The 23,315-nt window shown below is 32.4% G+C and overlaps 3 protein-coding genes across 3 annotated transcripts; 1 reads left to right on the top strand and 2 right to left on the bottom strand.

Annotated features, from left to right (window-relative positions):
* Positions 1-1,919: 1,919 nt before the first annotated feature.
* LOC128165401 (myb-like protein X) lies at positions 1,920-3,992 on the bottom strand. The gene is made up of 4 exons (XM_052829912.1): positions 3,855-3,992; positions 3,145-3,250; positions 2,861-2,966; positions 1,920-2,224 (listed from the first exon to the last, which is right to left on the bottom strand). The coding sequence occupies exons 1-4, from the start codon at positions 3,866-3,868 to the stop codon at positions 2,100-2,102; spliced, it is 351 nt and encodes a 116-aa protein (XP_052685872.1). The 5' UTR covers positions 3,869-3,992; the 3' UTR covers positions 1,920-2,099.
* A 29-nt stretch (positions 3,993-4,021) lies between these two features.
* LOC128165390 (COMM domain-containing protein 9-like) lies at positions 4,022-17,231 on the top strand. Its single transcript, XM_052829887.1, has 6 exons — positions 4,022-4,161; positions 8,263-8,388; positions 12,683-12,767; positions 14,790-14,879; positions 15,124-15,227; positions 16,981-17,231. The coding sequence occupies exons 1-6, from the start codon at positions 4,108-4,110 to the stop codon at positions 17,119-17,121; spliced, it is 600 nt and encodes a 199-aa protein (XP_052685847.1). The 5' UTR covers positions 4,022-4,107; the 3' UTR covers positions 17,122-17,231.
* Positions 17,232-19,405: 2,174 nt separating this feature from the next.
* Positions 19,406-22,657, bottom strand: LOC128165394 (magnesium-dependent phosphatase 1-like). Its single transcript, XM_052829900.1, has 6 exons — positions 22,613-22,657; positions 21,870-21,930; positions 21,408-21,518; positions 21,154-21,261; positions 20,711-20,796; positions 19,406-19,918 (listed from the first exon to the last, which is right to left on the bottom strand). The coding sequence occupies exons 1-6, from the start codon at positions 22,647-22,649 to the stop codon at positions 19,824-19,826; spliced, it is 498 nt and encodes a 165-aa protein (XP_052685860.1). The 5' UTR covers positions 22,650-22,657; the 3' UTR covers positions 19,406-19,823.
* Between the last annotated feature and the right edge of the window lie 658 nt (positions 22,658-23,315).

The raw sequence follows: 23,315 nt of genomic DNA, 5'->3' as shown, positions 1-23,315 counted from the left end.
TACACAAGGGGTCCATTGTTCTAAAGTCAATTGATTATATCCCCCCCCCCTTCCACAATATAAAAATGAAAATATAAACCTTGGGTTGTTTAATAAAATCATAGCCATGTTTGATGCTTAAGCTTTTGGTGTGCAATACCATGCTTTTTAAAAAAGGATGGGTGTAGGTTTTGTATAAAAATGTAGTATTGAATCGAGCCCTTTTTGTCTAATAAGGAACAATCTGCATAAAATACTTTAGTATAGTCTGTTTCACTATTGCTGGTATTACTAGGCCAGGCGCGGATCGAAAATTAATCATGGGGGGGGGGGGTCGCTACTTAGCATGTTGAATTGTTGCAACAGCAGAAAAAAAACCTATATTTTCTATTGTCACATTTATTTCTAGAACTCATTATGTCCACCAATCAATGAGGATTATGAAAATCAACAAACGTCTAGATTTTATGTTTGACTACAAGTACCTAGACACACATCTTCGCTAGCCATGCAAGGGTTTTCGGTCCACTTTGCTCCCCGTAAACCCTTGGCTAGCGAAGATGCTAGACTCAGGGAAATAGTCTATTATAAACACGAGGCACGAATTTTACTGCGAAACTGAAAGGGTCAAATAAAACATTCGCAGGGGTGTAATAGATCCTGTTTTTTAAAAAAAAATCCCTGTTTATTCTTATGTTTATAATTGAGCCCCCTTGTAACAGGATAATTTTACAGTCGTGTCACATATTGAGCATTCCTGTTCTCGAGAAGATGATCAGACGTAAACAACTGTTTATATACATGTATATGGATTATAAACCTACATCAAACTTTAAACCTCAATAATTGTCAACAGGCAGAGTCTTAACAATTTTAAAGAATCAACAATATGTCAAAATGCTTGCATATAACTTAGACACCTTCCCAATATCATCAGTGTTCATCTCCTTATTTTTTAAATTTTTTAATATCATTTTTACATGATCCCCCAAAAAAAGGGGGGGGGGGGGGAGGGGGACTCCTTCAGAATTCTACTTTTTGAATGTAAATTTAAGAAAAATCATTGCTGTAGCCCCCACCCTGCTTCGTCCCTGTTACGGACAGACAGACGGACGCCGAACAAAAAGTGAACAGAAAAGCTCTTTCAGTTCAGGGGTGCTAAAAACCTTTGATTTTCAAAAGCGTTTTCCGGTAAATCCATCTCCCCCACATGGAGTTTCATTGCTTGCGTGACCTAGGCTATTTGTTCTACAAAAATCAAACTGCACAGTGTTAAATTTGCGCTCGGTCCAACTTTTTGCATATTAGGATATACTAGACCCTGATTTTTCACTTTATAACGAATTTACGATTGATATTTTGTTCGATCATCTAAGTTTTGTCATTTCTAATTTACTCCATTATCTGATAATCTCTCTATCTCCCTCCCTCAACTCACGAGCGGTTTCTTGTTTCAATTCCGCCTTCTACGGTCCGATTGGACAAGGATTCATTGAAAAATTTTTGGAGTTGACTCCTTTTTAAAAGCTACGTACTTCGCTATTATGAATCAACAAAGATATCCTCGATAGCTGTCAACAATTATGTGTATTTAACCTAAATGTAATGGAATCAATAACTTTGGACAGACTATAGTAGAATTAGGTTCATGCAAGATAACTAGCAGCGTAAAGAATCCATCCTGCTGTTAACTTGTTGGGAGTGTTTCAAATTTACTCTGATGGAATTTCACTCGTTGATTTGTCTCGACAAAAATTTACTGATCTGCACCTCCTACTCCCCATATTTTTTTTTTTTTACATTAACAACCCCCAATCGCTCATTATTAGATGGGCAGCGCCTACTTTAGAACACATGAAAATCCTCTCATTAATTCATAGGACTTTCTTTTATAGAAAAAGTAATACTATTTACATGTTCATCAACAACAAAACTCTTAATAGCATAACTAGACTATATTTACTGTATATTAACACCAACATAAAAAAAGTTTGAAACAATTTCCGTCCATCCACTTGATCATTAAATAAGTAACATGGGTATGATCTCAAAACACTAGGACAACATATAAAAACATGATTTTGCACAGTTCAAATGAGATGAAATGTAATGAAGATGTGTTAAGCTGATGCTGCCTCCACTTGCTGCTGCTCGGCCTCTGGGGCTTCGTCCTTTTTCACTTTTTTGGTCGGACTGGCCTCCTCCGAATCTTCTTCTGATGTTCTTTTTTCTACTGTGGCCTCTTCTGTGAAGAAATAAACACAAACATCAGCAATGTTTTTATAAACATGAAAGACAGTCCTTTTGGACTTAAAAAAAAAAAATAAATGTCATAACTGTTTGTCATTATTTTACACAAAAGGTACTCATTGTGATGTTTAAACTCTGTCGCAAGTTTTTTCTTCCACCACTTTTTGCTTGACATTTCAATAATAGTAAATACCTTTGTACTCAAACTACATTCATCCACTAATATAAAAAATGTCCATATTATCTGTTTTGAAATGCCCCCTAAACCGCTTCAGGTTTCAATACACATCAAAAAATTGAAAGTCTACGGAGACTTTGCATTGCATCAGCCATTAATAAGCCCAGATGATAACGTTAAAAAATTGCGTGATGTATTTGGAGTGTATTCCGAATGGAGAAAAGATGTAAACATTTCCCATTACAAATCTCCGTAAGAAAATTGTTTTCGTTCCTATGAAATTTTATGGGTGAAAAGGGATAATTGTTCAATGAAGATATCTTTGATATATTCCCTTTCATCGATTTCAATTGTATTTCTTTCACAGGTATGTGTATTTTTATCAAAAATCATAAAAAATTGATGGAAGCAATTACTTGGGACAGACTATAGTAAATGTGTAGCTACACAAACCTGTGTTGGCATTTTGGTTGGAGTCGTCTTCCTTTTCAGCACCATTTTCATCTGTCTTCTCCTCTTTTTCTGTTTTCTTTTCTTCTGTTTTTTCTTCTGTGGTGGTCTTAAAGATCAAACAAAAGATGTCACCAATCTGTTACAGTAATATCTTAATTATACAAAAGATTTCATTAAAATTTACACTTGATCAGCTCTACATTCTTTTTGTTTAAATCGTCCAATGCATTAGTATTACTATAAAAATGTCTGGTTTTAAAACTTTTTAATCACAAGAATGTTACCTCCTCCTCTTTCTCTTCCGTTTTTTCTACTTCTTCGACTTCCTTTGTCTTGGTTTCTTTGGTTTCTGTGGTCTCAACAGCCTGAACTTCCTCAGTTGCTGTTTCCCTGAAACCACAAAGGTTTTTTATCAAGTGTTGCACAAAAAAAAAAAAAATGCATGACACAAAGCATTCTCTGTTGAATGATTTAAGCGTAAATTCAATTAAAACCCACAAAAGCACATGTGGCATGATTTAATCACTAAACATTATTAAAATAAAAATATAACTCATATAAATAGAGCTTAATTTCGCAACAGAATCATCTTCAGCGATTTCATAAATGCAAGTAATGGATTCTGAACGCTTTCTCTATGCTCAAACAAAAACCAATAATGGCGGGCATCGCCTACGTTTTCTTCATAAATTACTCATCTTCGACCTCATTAACATATTTTACAAGTTATACCGTATATTTTTATTCAGGTATTTATCAAAATCAATCCTTGGATACAGTGAACTGTTTTAACTTGTTGTTTCTCTTTTGTCAGAATAATCGTGTTACGATCAAATCCGAGAACAAAGAAAGCCGACCAGGAAGACAAAGGAAAGCCATGCGAAACCGGCATGTTTTCCTAGAATTTTCCTTAAATTGAATGGAACATGACATTTCTTCGCATTTCAAGTAAGTAATAGATTTAAAAAAACGTAAATATTTATGATCAACTCACTTTTCTCCTGGCATTTTTGTATGATTTGTTTCCCGTGTCTTTATTTACAAAATTCCTGAGGTAATCTGGGTACGCAGACGACCGAACTTCCCGCCGGATTGGTGTCGTTGTTTTGGACCACGTGACATTTGCTTTGATCTAATTGGTTGTGTTGAAAAAGTCGCTTTTGATCACATGCATTAAGCGGCATAATGGATTGGTTGAAAGAAATTTACTCTATTTTAAGACAGGGGATTTTTTTCTTTATCACGTGATGATCAAAATGGCAGCTCACTGTGACTTCAGCTCCTTAGAACTTTTGATGAAGGTGTTCATTTTACTTTGGTTAAAATTTAGACTTGCACGATTTTATAAGTTAATAGCATACGTTGTATAATTTGATTTCTCAATATGTTTTTGCATGTTTTGTTACGAAATTTGAAATGACACACACCCCTTTTTGAAAATTTATGTACAGGTACGTACCATGCATACATAAGGTTCAGTACAATCTATTGCTTGAATAAGTTATATAGCTTTATTTAGAGAAGCATGATTTATAGTCTGGCTCAAGAAATTTATAGTGCACATTTTGACAATTTTTAATAAAAATACACACACCTGTGAAAGAATTGAAATTGATGAAAGGGATAATTTCCAAGATAGCTTCATTCACACATTATCGTTTTTCCCTCATAAAAATTCACAGTATCGAAAACATTTTTCCTGCGGAGTCTGAGATATATAATGGTAAATGTAGTCTTAAACAACCAGAAGCTCGACTATCTCCGTAAATCGCCGACGAGCAGAGACGTCAGAGATTTATGGAGACAGCCGAGCATCTGGTTGAACGAGACTATGGGGAATGTTGACATCTTTTCTCCATTCGGAATACCTCGCACAATTTTTCAATGTCATCATCTGGGTACATTCGTCTATTTAGCAATGAAAAATCCCTTAGACTTTTTATTTTGAGCTGTGTATTAAAACCTGACAAGCTAGAGGGGGAGTTCCAAAGGGGAAATCTTGGGATTTTTTGTAATATATTGAATGAACATCTTCTGAACCAAGAGGTATCTATAAATATTGAATAGTTTGAGAAAATATGCGACAAAATATCTCGGGACAGACTATAGCCTATTTGCTATTCATTTTTCTTAAATGTGAATTTTTTTTCATAAGTGCAGTGGCTTATTGTATTCAGTGCGTCGTAGCACTTGCACATCAGTCTCATCTCTTTTATTCCAAGTTAAATCTTCCTGTAAGTAAAACACTCAAATGACATCATTTTTAAAAAAAATTTTAAAGCATTGTTGCTTACATTCATGTCAAGAAATATTGAGCCCGATAGTAATTACTTGTCAAATAGTTTTGATGCACTTTTATAACAGTCATCTTCGCTAGCCAATGTTCTTTGTATTTCATTTTTAATTAATGATTTGACCTTGGATTTTGTCTATTTTGCTAAAACTTTGAGCAGTTAGAGCTTTGGCTTTTATTTTCTTTTGACATCACCAAACAATATTTTTAATCTGTAATATGACACTGATCCAGGAGTCTAGTCTAATCAAATATATGCTTACACACGGCTTATCATTGTCTGAGCAATAATATCATAAGGTTTATGACAAGAAGGCCCTTGGCATGTACAGACATTTTCTATAAGTTCAATTTCTCCCGCAATTATTCCTGATATATTGTTATTTTTCAAGTGAGAACTTCTTGCCAATTTAAATAATATTACAAAGTACTACTATACATATGCGAACGTTGAAAGTGATGATGTAGTACCCATTAAATAACATGTAGTTCAGCACGTTTTAAAAGAGCTGTTTAAATACAGTATCATATTATATAGGTAAACACTTAATTTTGAAAACATAGTTTTGTAATTAGGTCAACTACAAACTGTGTAACGTTTTTAAAATATGACACAAAATCATATCTTGATATGATGTCATTTCATGATACAATATCATATTGTATCATGATATATTACAGTTACTGTATTATATTGTATCATTTGATATATCATATTACACAATATTGTATAATATCATGGGTTGTAATATGATTATCATATTTTATAGTAGTGTATTGATAAACATTGTATCATACAAATGCTGTATAAAATCTATACATATATGATTATTGTACAATTTTGTTTCATATGATATACAATGTTGTCAATGTGTCAACCACATTACAGTATCCAACATCTAAGATCGTTAACTATACTTTTCATAAAATGATAAAATCGGTCTCATAAAGGTGATGCCTGGACATGGTGATGAGCTTTGAAATCTGTGATTAACTGCAGTATATTTGATATACATGTTCATTATAATAAATTCAACACCTGGTCAATCAGACATGTGAGGTATAATTTAAACAAGATCACATATAAACTACTTTAAGACACGGTTTTTGAACAAAAATATTGCTAATAAGTAACTTATATAGCTTCCTTCTTCCGTGTTCCATCTGAAATACAGGTATGTTGAATGGGGATTTTAGTTATGGCTCTTTAATAACACATACTGTAATTTTCTACGCTGTTTAGAACCACAGGTTTAAATAAAATAACTATCCATTTGAAAATTACTTCCACACTTTTTGCTAAGCAATATGTTAAAGAAAGCTATCTTCCTCGTTATTAACATTTATACCATGAAAATTATGAAAAATAACATACATGTAGTTGATGAACTTGCCAAAGGTAAAACTGTTCTGAGTAAGGTAAAGAGATAAAGAAAAACAAGACATATTAGTATTTTAGTATGAACAGTTTGAACTAGCTGCTATTGAATTTGAAGTATGACCACTTGGCTGTTTGCTCTTTATTTCAAGCTCTTCCTATAGTACCCATAGAAACTGAATAAAGTCAACAAGTCAATTTGTATTCTACTGTTGATTTTGCTACTAGTATTTAGTTTCCAAATTGCTAAGAAAATAAAGGATATTATGTAACTTGTTGCCATGGTAACTATTATCACTTTGGAAACATGTGAATTTAAAGTCTGATAAGGTCTAAGCAGGCTTATATTTGTCTAATGGTTGATGTTATGTATGATCATAAAATCCCCCATGTGGTAGTTAATTATCAGTCCTAAGATATATGGCTTATAGAAATACCGATAACATTTTAATAGAATGCTAGTACAATTATGTACTGATTTATATAATAATTAACTTTTTGTTTTATGATTGGAGGTCAGGCCCTAAATGTTGTTTGTCCATCAGATTAATTTCTCAAAAAAACAACCTTCTGAAATATTCTGTTTACTCAGCCTAATTAAGTTGGGATGAAATATCTTCAATTGCCCTTGCGTAAATAGGAATTCTGGGAAGGAATTAGGCAGTCCATGTTAGAAAAATTCATAGAAGTTATATGAAACAGGTCAGTTCCTAGGTCAAATTGTGCATCGTCATGTTGGAAGACTGTCCATGGGTATCGTTTATTGCCGTGGTTCCGTTTACTAATGGCTTTCTCTACTTTTCACCCCTTCAAACCATTAGATTTACCCTGGGTTGTAATTCTGTTACACCCTGAGGCTGAAGGCTAATTAGTAGAGTTTACATTTCACTTCAGTTGATTCCTATTTTAATGTATGGAATAGAACCCAAGATAAATTCCTTGATTTAACCTGGATAACTGATACCATTTAATTAAAGAAATAATTACTGTACTTCCATATACCGGTAGATGAAACTGTCTGTCAAGTGAAAAATTAATATTCTTCTGCAGTACATGTGTGTATATTATTTGTATACTTGACAGACAGTTTCGTTGGAAACCGTAATTATCCCTTGTATTTGTATTGTTTTATACTTTTGTACTATTGGAAGTGTGGGGGACAATGGATAGTGGACAGCTTTCTTATATCAGTGTGTACTTGAAAAAAATTTGAAGTACAAACCTTTTTTGAAAGTAATTAATTAATTACCATTACATGTAATAACAAAAATAGGTCAATTACACATTACTTTCAATTACATCAAAATTTGTAATTAATCACACTCAAATACCATTACAAATTACCATTACCCCATCACTGATACTGCATGTGGTTGAATCATTCATAAATATGTATCTAAAGAGATTGCATTGGTGTGGAGTGTGCAATAGCATTTACATGTATATTATTAGGTTCAAAAGGTCATATGCTAGAGTGCAACTGTTTTAAATGGATAGCATTTATACTATCAGGTTCATATCTATAGCATGCAATTCTGTAGCAATAATTTCTGTTCAATTATGGTAACATTGCTTCGTAGCTTTGTGGGGACACACTAACTTATATATGTATATACATTGGCAATGGAATAGAATTTTCTATTTAATACAATGGAATGGCTTTAGCATACCTCAGTAGAACCCTGCTTAATTATCACTTTGATTAAGGGATGTCTTTCTTTTGATTTCCAGGCCTCCTCAAAAGAGAAAGTGGTTAAGGTCTGCAATGATGTGTATGTGATGGGCTCCTCTCAGTCTGATGGACTCCTGTCATCTGTGTGTGAAAGTCTGGGGACTCGTCCAAATGAAACAAAAAAGGCAAGTTCTACTCAGATGCTCAGAAAATTAATAGTATTATATAAATACTGCCTGTTTGGGAGTGTAACAGTTGAAATTGACACCCCGAGGAAACCATTGTCAACTGACGCGAAGCGGAGGTTGACAATGGTTTTTGAGGGGTGTCAATTTCAACTGTTATCCTCCCAAACAGGCACTATTTATTTTATTATACTGAATGTCTTGATTTTAGAGAATATTTTTACTGCTTTTATATAGAAATGACTTGAATTCTACGGCAAACGGTATGTTCATAATTTACGTGCATGTAACAATTCGTTGCGTTGCCTGTTGCTAACGCTGAGGGTAATAGAACGGATTATCAACTGCGTCTAAACCAATCAGATTTCAGTATTTAACATGAAAGTATAATAAACATGTATGGTACATTATATATAAACATGTAATTTATATACAAAAATTATTCATACTACATGCATATGTTTGCAAACGGATTGTAAAATTTAAAACTTAACATTTAATTTAGTTCATCGTAATACATAAAAAGATAACAAATGAATTAATTACAATTTAGAAAATTTTTGCAATTGCATGTCTACATGTCTAAGATTATTTAAGAGAAACCTTAATTTGGAAATTCATAGGTCTCCTTCCACCGGGACGCCACAGATGGGGCCAAATATATAGAGAAAAAAAAACAAATTTTCAAAAATCTTCTTTAAATTTCTATACTTCCACACATGTGAGGAAAAAACTGATTACATGGTTTTGATTTCCATTAAGCCCTCTACCAAAATTTTTAACTTCATGGCCCCTGAGTCAGGGGTTCAGGCTCTAGGGTGGGGCCAATTTGGCAATATAATAAAAATGTATTACAGTAAATCTTCTGGCTGTAGGGGGTTGGGGAATATGAACATATAGTGTTAATGCATTTAATGTTTAAAAATCTTTCTCTCTACTTTCACATATCTGTAAGAAAAACTTACTTCATAATTATTTTAACCAGGAAGTCCTCTACTAATGTTGTAAATTTCATGTCCTCTGAAGAATGGGTTTTGACTCTTTACTAGGCAAAACTTAAAATGGCAGTAAGATAATTTATTAATAAAATGAATTAAATATTGCAAATAAAACACAGGCACTTGATTATGTATTAATTACATGTAATTTTCACAAATGGAAAGAATTGAAATGAAGTAGTTATCTTGAACTTTTAAACATCATAAAATTGAAAGTTTTAAAAAAAAATTGTTTTAAATTAATACAATCATACACAATCACCCAGTGTAAGGTGTGTTTTTAGCCAGGTTTTCTGAAGTAAAAATCTGGTTATTGAAATGGTGAAAATGGCAGAGGATTGCCAAAATAGTACCGGTGTTATATATAGTGCCTTTTCCCCCTAGCCATCTTTCCCTCCGGAAAAATGGCTATATAGCAGTTCTTGAACCCCGAAAAAATGGCTATATAGCAGTTTTTCCCCCACGGAAAGCTGACTATATAGTTGGGTTTCCCCCTTTTTATAGCCAGATTACCCCCACGGAAAACCTACTATATAGTGGATTTTCCCCCATTTTTACTTTCCGGCCATATTTATTGCGGACCATTCGTGACAATAATTTGCAATAACTGATATGATAGTAATTTATCACAAAAAAGGATAATTATGGCATTTATTAATACCTAGAATAAAATACATGGTTTTTCAACCCCAAATATGAACTAAGGCATGCGCCTTCATAACATGCATGTGTCATCATCGTTAATTTCACCTGTTCTCACCCCTTTTTGGAACACCTTTCACACGAATTTCGGAATACCTCGAATCTTTTTCATCTAATCGATGCTTATCTACAGTTTTGACTTCGACGTTATGAACACGTAAGAACACATTTGAGTGAAAATACAGCGGTTTGGAAATTTAATTTTCCAATGTATTACCATCAATGTATAAGCTTCTCCCAGGGAACTAACTTACCAATCTTGACTTAATTTTGTAGAGGAAGGGAATAAAAAGTGGTAATGTATTACTTCCTTCGTCCAAAAGGCCATCAATTTCAAATTAATACCGTTAGAATTGACGGTCTTAAAAACAATTACTAGTATATATTTCTTCTTCTAAATATCAAACGGGAGACAGAATGCAATGATATGATGAGAAACTGAAATTTTTTAGTTTTACTTTGATTGATGGGGTTCTTTATCATGGTTAAGGGGTATTTTAATTATGTATTAAAAGCATGTGTAAAGTTAGTTAGTGTTTACCATTTCGTTTTAAAGTTACGCATATTCATATTTTAAGCACATTTCTACGAAACGCGAGATATTATGATGTAAACATTTTAAAAAACAAAGAAATTTGTTCACAACCAGAACAATGTCGGTATCTTTGCTGGTTACTTTGGAAAATGTGAAATGGAGCCTGAACTAACTTTATGTTAATATTAAGTTTGCAACGTGATTTATAAATATACAATTTTGAAAACAATGCTATATAAATCAAGATATACGATTCCATTACCTAAAAAAATTATACTATTTGTTTCATATTTTTGCAATAAAGATTTACTTGTGTACCATATTATTTCTTCGAACAATTAAACAAGGGTAATTCAAAAAAAAAACAAACAAAAAAAAACAACCAACACATATATTGTGATGAGCTGACTTTTTTAAAATATAAGCTTGTTCTTCTAATTAACTAACAATTAAAAAAAGTCGTATTTGCGCTTAAGTTGGTTTTTTATTTTTGATTTTCGGTTTCTCCTTTTATGAATTAAAGTTCATTGATTTATTTATCTAATTATTTATTATATCATTAGTCATCTTATGAATTGATTTAATGTTTTGAAGAATAATGAATTTTACCCGCGTACCTTTTTAAAAAATTTTGTTCGTAAATTAAAAAAAAAGCAGCAGAATTAAACGTAATTTTCAATCATTTTGATAAAGATATATATGAGTGATTGTGTATTTTTAAATGATGTTTTTACTTTTAAATGACTGTAAAAATATGTTCACGTGGTCATCTATAGTTTTTGAGATATGGGGCCCTAAAAAATACATATTCTTTATAATTGGATTTCAAACATCGGGCTCAAAAACAACAAAGGCTCCTACCCTGCATGGGGGCTTAAACTTTCGGTGTCATCTACTAGTGGTATACCACTATCACTGTGAAAATATGGTTAATTGATCATCTCTAGAATTTGAGATTCGGGTCCCCACTTATAGAACACTATTCAATCATTATAATGGGGTTTTAAACATCGGGCCCTGAAACATCAAGGGCCCCTACCCTGAGGGCTGAAATTTTCAGAATCATCTTCAAGTGGTAAACCACTGCCACTATAAAAATATGGTGATATGGTCATCTCTAGTTTATGAGACACTGGACCTTAAACAATATGCACTATAATTATTATAATAGGATTTTAAAAATCGGGCTCTGAAACATCGGAAACAAAATTTCTCTAAAACAGAGGTTTAGCCTGGATGAAATTTTCACAAACAGACAAACAGTCTGATAAATTTATCAAGAAATTCTTAAACATTTTCGTTTAATACAATTTCAGAACACAGAATTATGCATATAAGTGTATAACTTGTAAAACTTTTTTCAATAAATTACCTAAATTAAGTTCTATGTGTAGTTCCATTACACACATGTTAAACTTTCAGCATTGTCTATAAAAATAATAAATCGGCAAAACGAAACTTAACCTGTACAAATGAATGCAGATATACATGTATGCAACCTGGGAGTGTAGATACATTGATTTTAATCCTTACTGGATTTCCATAAGTATTTGTTATAAAATCTGAACCAAAAACGTGAGGGAGAAACCCTACTATGGGGGAAAAGCTACTATATAGTAGATTTTCCCCCGGGAGGGAAAGGGTACTATATAGTAGGTTTTCCGGGGAGAAAAGCTACTATGGGGGAAAAACTGTTATACAACACCGGGCCCCTTTTGTTAGCTAGGATAACTCCTTTTGTTGTACATATGCTGTTGACCTTAGTTATTTATTTATTTTTGGAATAATAATGCACATAGGATACCCCTTTTGTATGATTAACTCCTACAATTTTCAAGATAGGAAGATTTTGTTGTACATACGCTGTTGACCTTGGTTATTTATTTTTGGAATATAATAATGCACATAGGATACCCCTTTTGTATGATTAACTCCTCCTTCAATTTTCAAGATAGGAAGTTTTTTTTGTTTTGCAGATAACTTGTACATATATCAGAGATGTACACATCTTTCTTCTTGTTATACTTTTGTGAACATTGTTGTTTCAAATATATTTTAGATGATAGAATCCCTTTCTTCTGTACTAAAGACTATAATATTTCATGGATATACTGAACCACAAGAAATACAAAGCTTATTTCCAAGTAAGTTTAATATTTATGATTTGTATGGATATTTATTTTAGTTTACAGTACTTTATCCTTTGCCATCCATGGGGGACAATTTCCTCCTTTCCAACATCATTAATTACCATTGTCACTGTAGATGAAAAAAAAAAAAACTATTCTAAATTTCCTAAAATTAAACTTTATTATACCCCTGCTCCGAAGGAGAAGGGGTATACTGTTTTACCCTTGTGTGTCTGTCTGTCTGTCTGTCTGTCCGTCCGTAACAAAAATTTCTGTCACATTTATCTCAGCAACTATTTATCGCAGAAGCTTGAAATTTTAACACAGTGTTTGTTAAGGCATGCCATATCGTGGGATATATTTTTGTACCAATCGGACGTCAACTTCCTGTTAAATGACGACTTTGCTTATTTTTTAACCAAAATTTTCAAACACATTTCCGTCAAAGAATTCTCAGCAACTGTTTATCGCAGATGCTTGAAATTTTTATACAGTATTTGTATAGGCATGCCATATCGTGGGATATATTATTGTACCAATCAGACGTCAACTTCCTGTTAAATCATGACTTTGTTTACTTTTTGCCAAAATTTTCAAACAAATTTTCCTCAAAGATTTCTCAGCAGCTATTTATTGCAGATGCTTGAAATTTTAACACACTATTTGTTTTGGCATGCCATATTGTGGGATATATTTTTGTTTCAATCAGACGTCAACTTCCTGTTAAATGACGACTTTGTTTATTTTTAGCAAAACTTTTCAAACAAATTTCCGTCAAAGAATTCTCAGCAACTGTTTATCGCAGATGCTTGAAATTTTTATACAGTATTTGTATAGGCATGCCATATCGTGGGATGTATTTTTGTACCAATCAGACGTCAACTTCCTGTTAAATGACGACTTTGTTTATTTTTTGCCAAAATTTTCAAACACATTTCCGTCAAAGATTTCTCAGCAGCTATTTATCGCAGATGCTTGAAATTTTAACACACTATTTGTTTTGGCAAGCCATATTGTGGGATATATTTTTGTACCAGTCGGACGTCAACTTCCTGTTTAATGACGACTTTGCTTATTTTTTAACCAAATTTCCGTCAAAGAATTCTCAGCAACTATTTATCGCAGATGCTTGAAATTTTAACACACTATTTGTTTTGGCATGCCATATTGTGGGATATATTTTTGTTTCAATCAGACGTCAACTTCCTGTTAAATGACGACTTTGCTTATTTTTTAACCAAAATTTTCAAACAAATTTTCGTCAAAGATTTCTCAGCAACTATTTATCGCAGATGCTTGAAATTCTTACAGAATATTTGTATAGGCATGCCATATCGTGGGATATATTTCTGTACCAATCGGGTGTCAACTTCCTGTTAAATGATGACTTTATTTTTTGCCAAAATTTTCAAACAAATTTTCCTCAAAGATTTCTCAGCAGCTATTTATTGCAGATGCTTGAAATTTTAACACGCTATTTGTTTTGGCATGCCATATTGTGGGATATATTTTTGTATCAATCGGACGTCAACTTCCTGTTAAATAATGACTTTGTTTATATTTTGCCAAAATTTTCAAACAAATTTTCGTCAAAGATTTCTCAGCAGCTATTTATCGGAGATGCTTGAAATTTTTACAAAGTGTTTGTTAAGGCATGCCATATTGTGGGGTTTATTTTTGTACCAATCGGAGGTCATCTTCCTGTTAAATGAGTACTTTGTTTATTTTAGCCAAAATTTTCAAACAAATTTTCCTCAAAGATTTCTCAGCAGCTATTTATTGCAGATGCTTGAAATTTTAACACACTATTTGTTCAGGCATGCCATGTTGTGGGATATATTTCTGTACCAATCGGATGCCAGCTTTCTGTTAATGTTGACTTTGCTTATTTTGCATATTCACATCAGAGCAGGGGTATCACTAGTGAGCATTGGCTCACAGGTATCTTGTTTATACATGTATAACCACCAGAAATGTTAAACACCAAAATAAAAAGAAAGAAAATTGATAAGTTTTACTTTTTCATCTTATCTTTAGAGGACTTTCACAAGAATTTACGTGACTTGATAACAAAGATTGCTTTGGACAACATGAATACCTGGAAAACCCATTCCATTAGCACTCAAGGTATGCAAGACAATGGAAGTATGATTTAATGTAACTAATGTTCATTTAGATGTAACAAGTAAATATATTCTTACCTGTGAATGACAAAGCGGGACATAAAATCAACATATGACTAATTGCCTGTTTTTGATATGACATGCATCAAAACATGTGTATACCTTTTGATGGTACAAAGTGGTGTATGATAATTATGTCATTAAACTCCCTTGAACTATATTTTTGTTATCTTTACACCTGTGATCAGTGTCCCTGCCTCGGCTGGTGGATTTTGACTGGAGGGTAGACACAAAGATGGCTTCCGACTCTGTCAGCAGGACGTCCGTTCCAACATGCATTCTACAAATGAAGGTACAAGACCTTGCCAACTTTGTGGTAAAGCAAGGAGGCAATTTACTGGTCTAAGAGATGATACAGTGAGATACTATAGATTATTATCTCCTTGCACAACTTGTTACAAAGGGGATATAGCATTGTTGCTGTGCGTGTGTGTATGTAGGTATTGTGTTCATTTCAGCCTTGTTAGCAAGATTCAAAGAAAGCCCTTGCATGCATTTTATCATACTTTGTACACTTCATAAGCATGCTTAAAGGACAAATCCTATTCATTTTCAAGGAAATCTGTTAAATATTTATAAAAAATATCGTTAAAACTACAAAACTCAAAACAAAAATTGTATGTACGACTTCACAATAGACATTTCCGAATCGTGAAAGTATGGTAATCATTTCAAATCAGGTGAAAATAGTCTTTATTATTTTACACGACATCATTAAAATTTTCAGATTTTATTTAGGATATATAGGAAAATAGCTATGATACAATTAAAAAGTTGGATATTCAAGTATTTCAACCACTTTAAGCCAAAGAAATCCGATTAAAATTATGTTCTACGGGTATTGTAGGATACGTTTACATTGAATTAATTTTGGTTTAACATGGTCTTTGGACAGAAAATTAGACAAATATTTCGATTGGTGACTTTTCTAACACATTCATGTATATAGCCACACATATTTTAAAAACATTCTATAAATAATGTGTTCTATGCGTGGTAAGTGGTAACGCATAGGTCTTTTTGATTTTGCAGTCGCTGGATTAATTCCACCATTGAAGTAGTAAATATTTTTTTCACTGAAAGCAGGATAGGAATAGAAACTATAAGTTTGAATTTCATGTATTTAACCTGCTGAATTTTTTTTTCAAATTCTCTTGTATAATTCTGAGTATGAGCACATCCATTTTTTTTAGCAGATATCCTCAATAACATTACACTCTGTTTACATTGCATTACCGGTAAATGCGTTACACTGGAAGTTATTACAATTTATAATATCAATTAATATTCTTTATACGCAGTACTAGATATTCATTTCTCGATGCAGGTTTCCTAAATTAGGACAAATCAGTGGATACCAAAACCCATATAAAATCAGTACCTAGGTTTTGAAAATCATATTGCGACAGTTGCATGTATCTATTTTTAGTAAATAATGGGGAAAAGGTGCTATACCTCTTTGTCAGTTGTTATAGTTGTCATCTTGTTGTAAACTTTTCACATTTTCATCTTCTTCTCCAAAACCCCAGGGACAATTTCAACCAAACTTGGCACAAATCATTATTGGCTAAGGGGGATTCAAGTTCAAATGAATGGCTATATATGCTCTTTTTAAAAGGGAGATAATTTAGAATTATTGAGATATGTTTGTATTTTTCAAAAATCTTCTACATGTTACTGTCTTAATCTTTTCTGATAATGTTTGACTAAATAATATGTGGAGAAAGTTTTGGAAATTTTTATTAACCAAATATTTCCTACCAAGTTGTCTAGATATTTGTATTTGATACTCTAAAGACTGTTTTAAAAAAAGGAATTTATTTTTATATTTTTGAAAAATTTAGCCTGAACCTTTTTGAAAATGAAACAATATACAAATATTGACTGGAGTTGCGGGCAACATTGATTATATTAGCCCCCGAGGGACGAAATATTGCCCGACGCGAAGCGGACAATTAATGACTATTCATCTATATAGAGTTATATAGTGAGAATATTCTACTGAATATAACAAAATAATTTATTTGAATTTGCTTTTGATGTAGGTACAAGAAAATCAAACAGATGTCAAAACAACTCCAGAGAACCATAATATCAATGTTGAACTATCAAAGGAAACCCTAGATACAATGTTAGATGGACTGAGTAAAATCAGGGACCAGTTATCCTCTGTCGCCAGGAGATAGCCCTATTACATATGTATATATTATGTATGTTGTATCTAAATCACTGAACTGTGTGCAATATATTTTTTTATATAGACTGATTTATTACAATAAAGAATGTATATATTTGTGATTAGTGCTGATTACTGATGTATTCAATACAAATGTTAATCCACATAATCCATATAATGGGTGGGTTGGGCTGTATATTATGTTAACTTATGAGATTCCATGAAATCATTTAATGGAAATCAAATTGTTGAAAAAAATGTAAGCTTTTAAAAAAAAAAAATGGTGACGCATAAAGCCTTGATATACCAAATATCAAATTTTTACAGGATTTTCACATTTTTTATATGAAATTATCTTGTGAAAAGATGAACTTTTGAAAAATAACTGTGTGCAAAAGTAAATAAATCAATTAGAAAGAGAAAATAGAATTAAGTTTTAGGCCAACACATAAACATTGAGTTTTCCTTCCTTTTCATAGCACGGGAATGAAAATTCTGCAGCGTGGCGAATATCATGAGCCAGCAGCTCTCAGTGAAACCTGGTGTCCTCATCAAGAACTTTGTTTTTGTTTGATGTACTCTCTATGAATGCATATTTCTTTGTAATTAAGACATCGAATAACTTCAAATTTAAAATCTTTTCTCAGTGTGTCAATCCCTGTTTAACTATTTTTAGAAAGCAATCGCAATTCTGTGACACTCAATTTAACTCGAATCAATGTCCAAAACAACTCGGTTTGTTTAGACGTATAAAATCAGGATGTATTTTAAGGACTTGTTAACTGATAGATGATGAATGCGTGAAATCTTTCGTAATTGCATGCAAATATTTGAATTTTAAAAAATGTCGCCTTCCAACATAAAAGGAGGCCCAGCACCGCCTTCCTTGTTGATTCGTGCCTTAATAATTGCGAGTTAACAGAAACAAAGTGAGAATATTTTCTACAGAAGTTATCTCTCTTATCAGAGGGATATTCAACCTTAAATGGGCAAGCTTGGACCTTTTTCTCAACAAGTGGTTGTAGAATAAACACTAATGACCTTCTTTCATATTTTTACATCGTCAAGATAAGTTTGTAGCTGCACAGTTTTAAGTTAAAAAGACATTGCTCTGTTCTGTTGGTGTATGCGTAATTTGCATACAAAACAAAATGTAACACAGCATATTTATTGCTTTTTAGCTTTTCTTTTGTCTGTTGTTGTTGTGAACTTTTTACATTTTCATCTTTTGCTCCAGAACTACTGGGCCGATTTCAGCCAAACTTGGCACAAAGCATCACTGGGTAAAGGAGATTCAAATTTTGTTATAAAGGTTGTTAAATAAATATCTTTTTCAAAAATATTTGTCGTTTAATACAAAATAAATTGATGCTAAAACTTAATCCATAAAAATCCCCCTGAAAGTGTGTTTGTTTTATAATACAGAATGTTGAGCAACCTCACAATCTGTCATTTAGCGATTTGTTCTGATAACATTTGGTACATATGTCAGCGATTACAGATTTAACAGAGAACACATCTTGACTATTTTTTAAAGAATATATATTACGCAAGGTGTTCACGTTCATCAGATCTTAAAATATTCACATTCCAATCTAATGTAAAATAAGATGTAATAGAATAGCATAGAAAGTGTGGCTTTTTCAATTTTCTTATACATGTATATCAAGCAAGATTGATGTTTTTTTGTTAGTCATTTTAAAAGTATTCTGTGACAAAATGTAAATTTTCATGTAAACAATGAAAAAGACATTATTAAAATTCTTACATGAATTTTTCATTTACGAGTTTATTTCATATCATTAAACAAAAAATATAGTCAACCCATGTACATGTATATATAAAAATTATCAAATCTACAGATCACATTTTACACAGTCAGAAGGACACATATGTATATCAATGTCAATGGATAAATTGTTGATGATTAAAATGCTGATTTAATAAAGAAAAGGACAGGGTCCACATCTTTCGTCCATATCACAGTAGAACAATGAAAACTTAATAAATAATCAAATGACACTTTTAAGAGTCCTCCACACTGTTTGTAATAACAGGGATACACTTAAGAAGGCTGCTTGGTCAGGTCATGCGCAGATCCAGTATTTTTTTTCCTGGGGGGGGGGGGGGGGGGGGGGGGGGTTGAAGGATATATTTGTATTTGCCAAAAACAGGGAAGAGGGCCCAAAACATATTTTGGTAACTTTACTATGCATATGAATTATCCAAGGGGGGTCCTGACCCCCCCCCCCCCGATCCATGCATAGGTCAACAAATACCCATCAGATGTTAAGCCATTTTCTATTATTTAGTAAAGGAAATTTTGATATTTTTTAGATATCTTCCTTTAACATTATACAGAGCTCTTCTTCTAAAGGAGATCAATACAGTCTAAAAATGGCCGAGACCATCCAGTCCTCTTAAAGTAGAATTACTACCAATCTAATTAAAATTAGACCTTTCATCTCGCTCTCTGTTACGTATGGTTATCGCTCCTTTCAAGAGTGATAACCATACGTAACAGAGCGAGATGAAAGGTCTAATTTTAATTAGATTGAATTGCTACATGTGTGACTATGTAAATGCAAATTTTTTTCAATGAATTAAAAATCATACAACTGTAAGAATATCATATTTTTATAGAATACATCATTATGAGCTGATATGAGGATTTCTTTCCAGAGGTGTGGAGGACACTTTTAAAGTACAACTCTATATATTGTGCTTGACCCCATTTTTGTGGTTCTCAAATCCACATCGTATAACTTCATTTTGGACTCCCTGAGGAACGAAGAAGGATGTAACGCCTGAAAATAAAAGGATTAAAATTGCTTTTATTAAGGAATGTTTCTTGTTTTCAAAATGGTAGAGACTCAGTTCTGTTGTAGTTTATGCCCTCTTAACCAAACAGAAGTAAATTCCTAATTATTTTAAGGACTCCCAGATTTTCATTGTGACACAACACCAATTTCAGAAATGACGTCAAAATCTATAGGACATAATAATTGACTTCAGGTTATTTATTTCACTGGATTTTGTAGTTTACAGTGAAAAAGTAACAGGACACAAGCATTTTTATCAAGTCCGCAACATATGGTTTTAAATAGTGTTTTAGAAACATACCGAATATCCAGTTTTTTTTCGAGCCTCACAAAATTTGCGAAAATGGGGAAAATATGTAGCATTTAAAACCAGATTGAGAATATTTAATAATGTAGATCATGCGCGGATCTAGAGGGGGGGTCCCGACCCCCCCTGGAAAATGAAAATTTATTAAATTTACATAGTAAAATTATCGCGAAAATATGCCTCGGACCCCCCCTGGCAAACACAATTATCCTTCGGACCCCCCTGGAAAAATTTTCTGGATCCGCGCATGATGTAGATCTATACATACATATTCATGAGTAAAATGTCCATGAATTCAAATTCTTAAATAATAATGATTTTTTATATTTAATTAATTTATACTCAGTAAATATCTATGCTATTAACAGAAAGAGGAATTGGGCTTATACGCTATTAATAAATTACATTTATATTTTATATGTATAAAAATGCAGGGGAAAGTGAGAGGATGCACAAAATGATAACCATACCTAACTTGGAAACATCTCGTATATTTCTGTGTTCATCATCAAAGAAAATCATGTCCTGGTAGTCTATTCCACTGTCTCTTCTTATACTATCAAAACATAAAAGTTACAAAAAAAACTTGCATACCAAACAAAAAAAATTATTAGCTTCTCAGGAATCACTGTAAGAATTGCCACATTAATTGATTTTATTGCTTCTTCCAAAGAGGAATAACTCAATTTGTCAATTTTTACTAAAACATCAATTCAAGTTATTACCCATTTCACAGCTTGCAATAAAAATAAAATTCATGAATTATTTTTTGTTAGAATTGAATTTCAATTTCTTTTTCCATGTAAAAAAAAATTTGATCATTGTTTTCCCATTTAGACAACAATAACAATAAAGTGCTGTTTGTGTTAAAAACCTGTCCTTTGTAGTTTTGTTGCAACTATAATAGACTTACTTGTTAAAATGGGTGGTTTTAGCTCCAGGAAAAATCTGTACATAATCAAAATATTTGTCCCATTCGAAACATTTGATTAGCTCTTTGGCTTCAATTGTACATGATGTTCTAAAAGAAATTAGAAAGAAAATTTGCATTTATAAAACCTCTGTCATTTTGATGATACATTTGAATACATGTAGTTCATGCAATCATTATAGTTGAAAACCTATTCATAATTAATTCAGTAATTACTAATTAGACGAAACAAATACCTTGATGCTACACCTATTTGAATGCCATCTGTTTTCAACTTCTGCAAAATCTTTGGCACATCAGTGTAAAATGGCACCTGTTTTCCATGACAATCTTTGACATTTGTTTTGCTGAAATCGTTAAATAAATTAGTATTCCACAAACCCAAGAATGACACATGCAATTTCAGCCGTTTTAACAAGTAAGGTAATATTTGGATGTGCATATGTGTACTAGTTAGGTTGCGGCTATATGGGCCATGGATATTGGCTCAAGTAGCTCAAAGGTTGAGCTTCTTACTAGAGTTGCAGGAGTCCCGAGTTTCCATTTCCAGTCATGCCATATATTTCACATTTTCATTGTACCTGTATTCATATGCTCATTTCTTCTTTCATTACTGCAGATTCATATACCTTATGAACAGGGAAATGTGAACAGTTTCTGACAAAGTCTATTACATAGAACTCAATGTAAATACTGACCTGATCTTTGTAAAAGGGGCATCATAATGTGAATCAATCCAGAAAGGCCATAATGTATAATCTGCAAATAAGGATTTATCATAAATTTATCTAGTATATTTTCGTCAACCTTGCGAAACATTAAATCACAAAACATTCTATTCACAATTACACGATCTCTGAGGGATCAATTCAACCTTTGTTTCAATTTGACTTTTGATCGCTTGTCATTCAAATAGCTTGTCATATGTTTCTGATAGTCATATGTGTCCGATAGTCTTTTTTCATCTCATGAGTTTACCCCAAAAAAACATCATTTTTAAAAAATATTACTTAAGGTTCCTCGACGCAACAGGAATTTTGCAAAATTGAGATGAATTCAAAATCTATATGATTTTGTTCGGGATCAGTTTAATTACAATCATGATCTGTTCGAATTTTTCAATTTTTCTTCAATTTCACAATTTCATTTAATTTCTTGTTTTTTGTATATCTACAATTCTTGGTTTTCATTTTCATAAATATTTTTTTTTCAAAAGCATAATAAATTTTATTTGGCCGTCTTTGACATGTGTTAAAAGATATTGTATTGAGCACAAATTGATACCAAATTTTTAGCTCCAATATTTCCTGTTCTCAGTAAGAACGATGTTTCCAGATGCTCTGTCTGAGATTAATAATTATAAAGTATCAAAATTGTTGACTAAAGAGACAGCCATTAGATACAACGATCAGTGTCGCAAGGACTATATATGGAAATTTACCTAAATCAAATACCACTAATTTCGGTTTGACGGCCATCGGTGAAATGAAAATGAAAGTAAATAAATTAGTAACTCGAGCATGAGTATTTCGAGTCGACCCCCCCCCCCCCCCCCCAATAATAGCTTTTTGCAATAAACTGCTTTTTATGTTATATGTTGAAGTTTAATTTAAAAAAAAAAATGAGGTTCTTTTTAGTGGTATAAAGAAGATGGGGGAATAAGATGGCGCAACTGCCCATTTGGAGTCGTAAATTACAATAAGAATTTCAAATTTAACATTTTTTTCAATTAAAATATTTGATATGAGTTTAAATTCCAATAAACCGCACTAAGACTATGACAAATACAGGTATATGGAGCTCAGACCCACTCTATAAAAGAAAAGGCATTGAAGTTATAAAAATGACACTATTTGGTGGTTCTGACACGCATACGCCAGTTTAAATCAACCTATTTCACGTATTTAAAATATTTAAGGGTTACAAACCGATGTTACGTTACATATACATTGTTTTTAATAAAAAAAAAAATTAAGTCATCCGATTTAATGATATTTTAATTTTGCAGTATCTAATCATTCCTCATATTGGCATTTTACACACCTTATTCATCCATCTTCTTTGTTATCTTCTGTCGGGGTTCCCTCGTTGGTACCATCACCCCAAGCTACGGTCCTGAGTCAGCATAAAGCGCTCTCCCATCT

The sequence above is a fragment of the Crassostrea angulata genome, chromosome 1 (genome assembly GCF_025612915.1).
Source record: "Crassostrea angulata isolate pt1a10 chromosome 1, ASM2561291v2, whole genome shotgun sequence".
Taxonomy (NCBI): domain Eukaryota; kingdom Metazoa; phylum Mollusca; class Bivalvia; order Ostreida; family Ostreidae; genus Magallana; species Magallana angulata.
The sequence above is the reverse complement of the archived record's forward strand: the minus strand, read 5'-3'. Positions and strand labels throughout refer to the sequence as shown.

Coding starts and splice junctions, on each gene's coding strand:
- LOC128165390 (XM_052829887.1), top strand. CDS start 4,108: ATGATCAAAATGGCAGCTCACTGTGACTTCAGCTCCTTAGAACTTTTG. Junction 4,162..8,262: donor CCTTAGAACTTTTGATGAAG/GTGTTCATTTTA, acceptor TTTGATTTCCAG/GCCTCCTCAAAAGAGAAAGT. Junction 14,880..15,123: donor CCATTCCATTAGCACTCAAG/GTATGCAAGACA, acceptor ACCTGTGATCAG/TGTCCCTGCCTCGGCTGGTG.
- LOC128165401 (XM_052829912.1), bottom strand. Junction 2,967..3,144: donor CGGAAGAGAAAGAGGAGGAG/GTAACATTCTTG, acceptor TTGATCTTTAAG/ACCACCACAGAAGAAAAAAC. Junction 2,225..2,860: donor CAACCAAAATGCCAACACAG/GTTTGTGTAGCT, acceptor ATTTCTTCACAG/AAGAGGCCACAGTAGAAAAA.
- LOC128165394 (XM_052829900.1), bottom strand. CDS start 22,649: ATGGCCGTCAAACCGAAATTAGTGGTATTTGATTTAG. Junction 21,519..21,869: donor GCCCCTTTTACAAAGATCAG/GTCAGTATTTAC, acceptor TAACGATTTCAG/CAAAACAAATGTCAAAGATT. Junction 21,262..21,407: donor CAAATAGGTGTAGCATCAAG/GTATTTGTTTCG, acceptor AATTTCTTTTAG/AACATCATGTACAATTGAAG.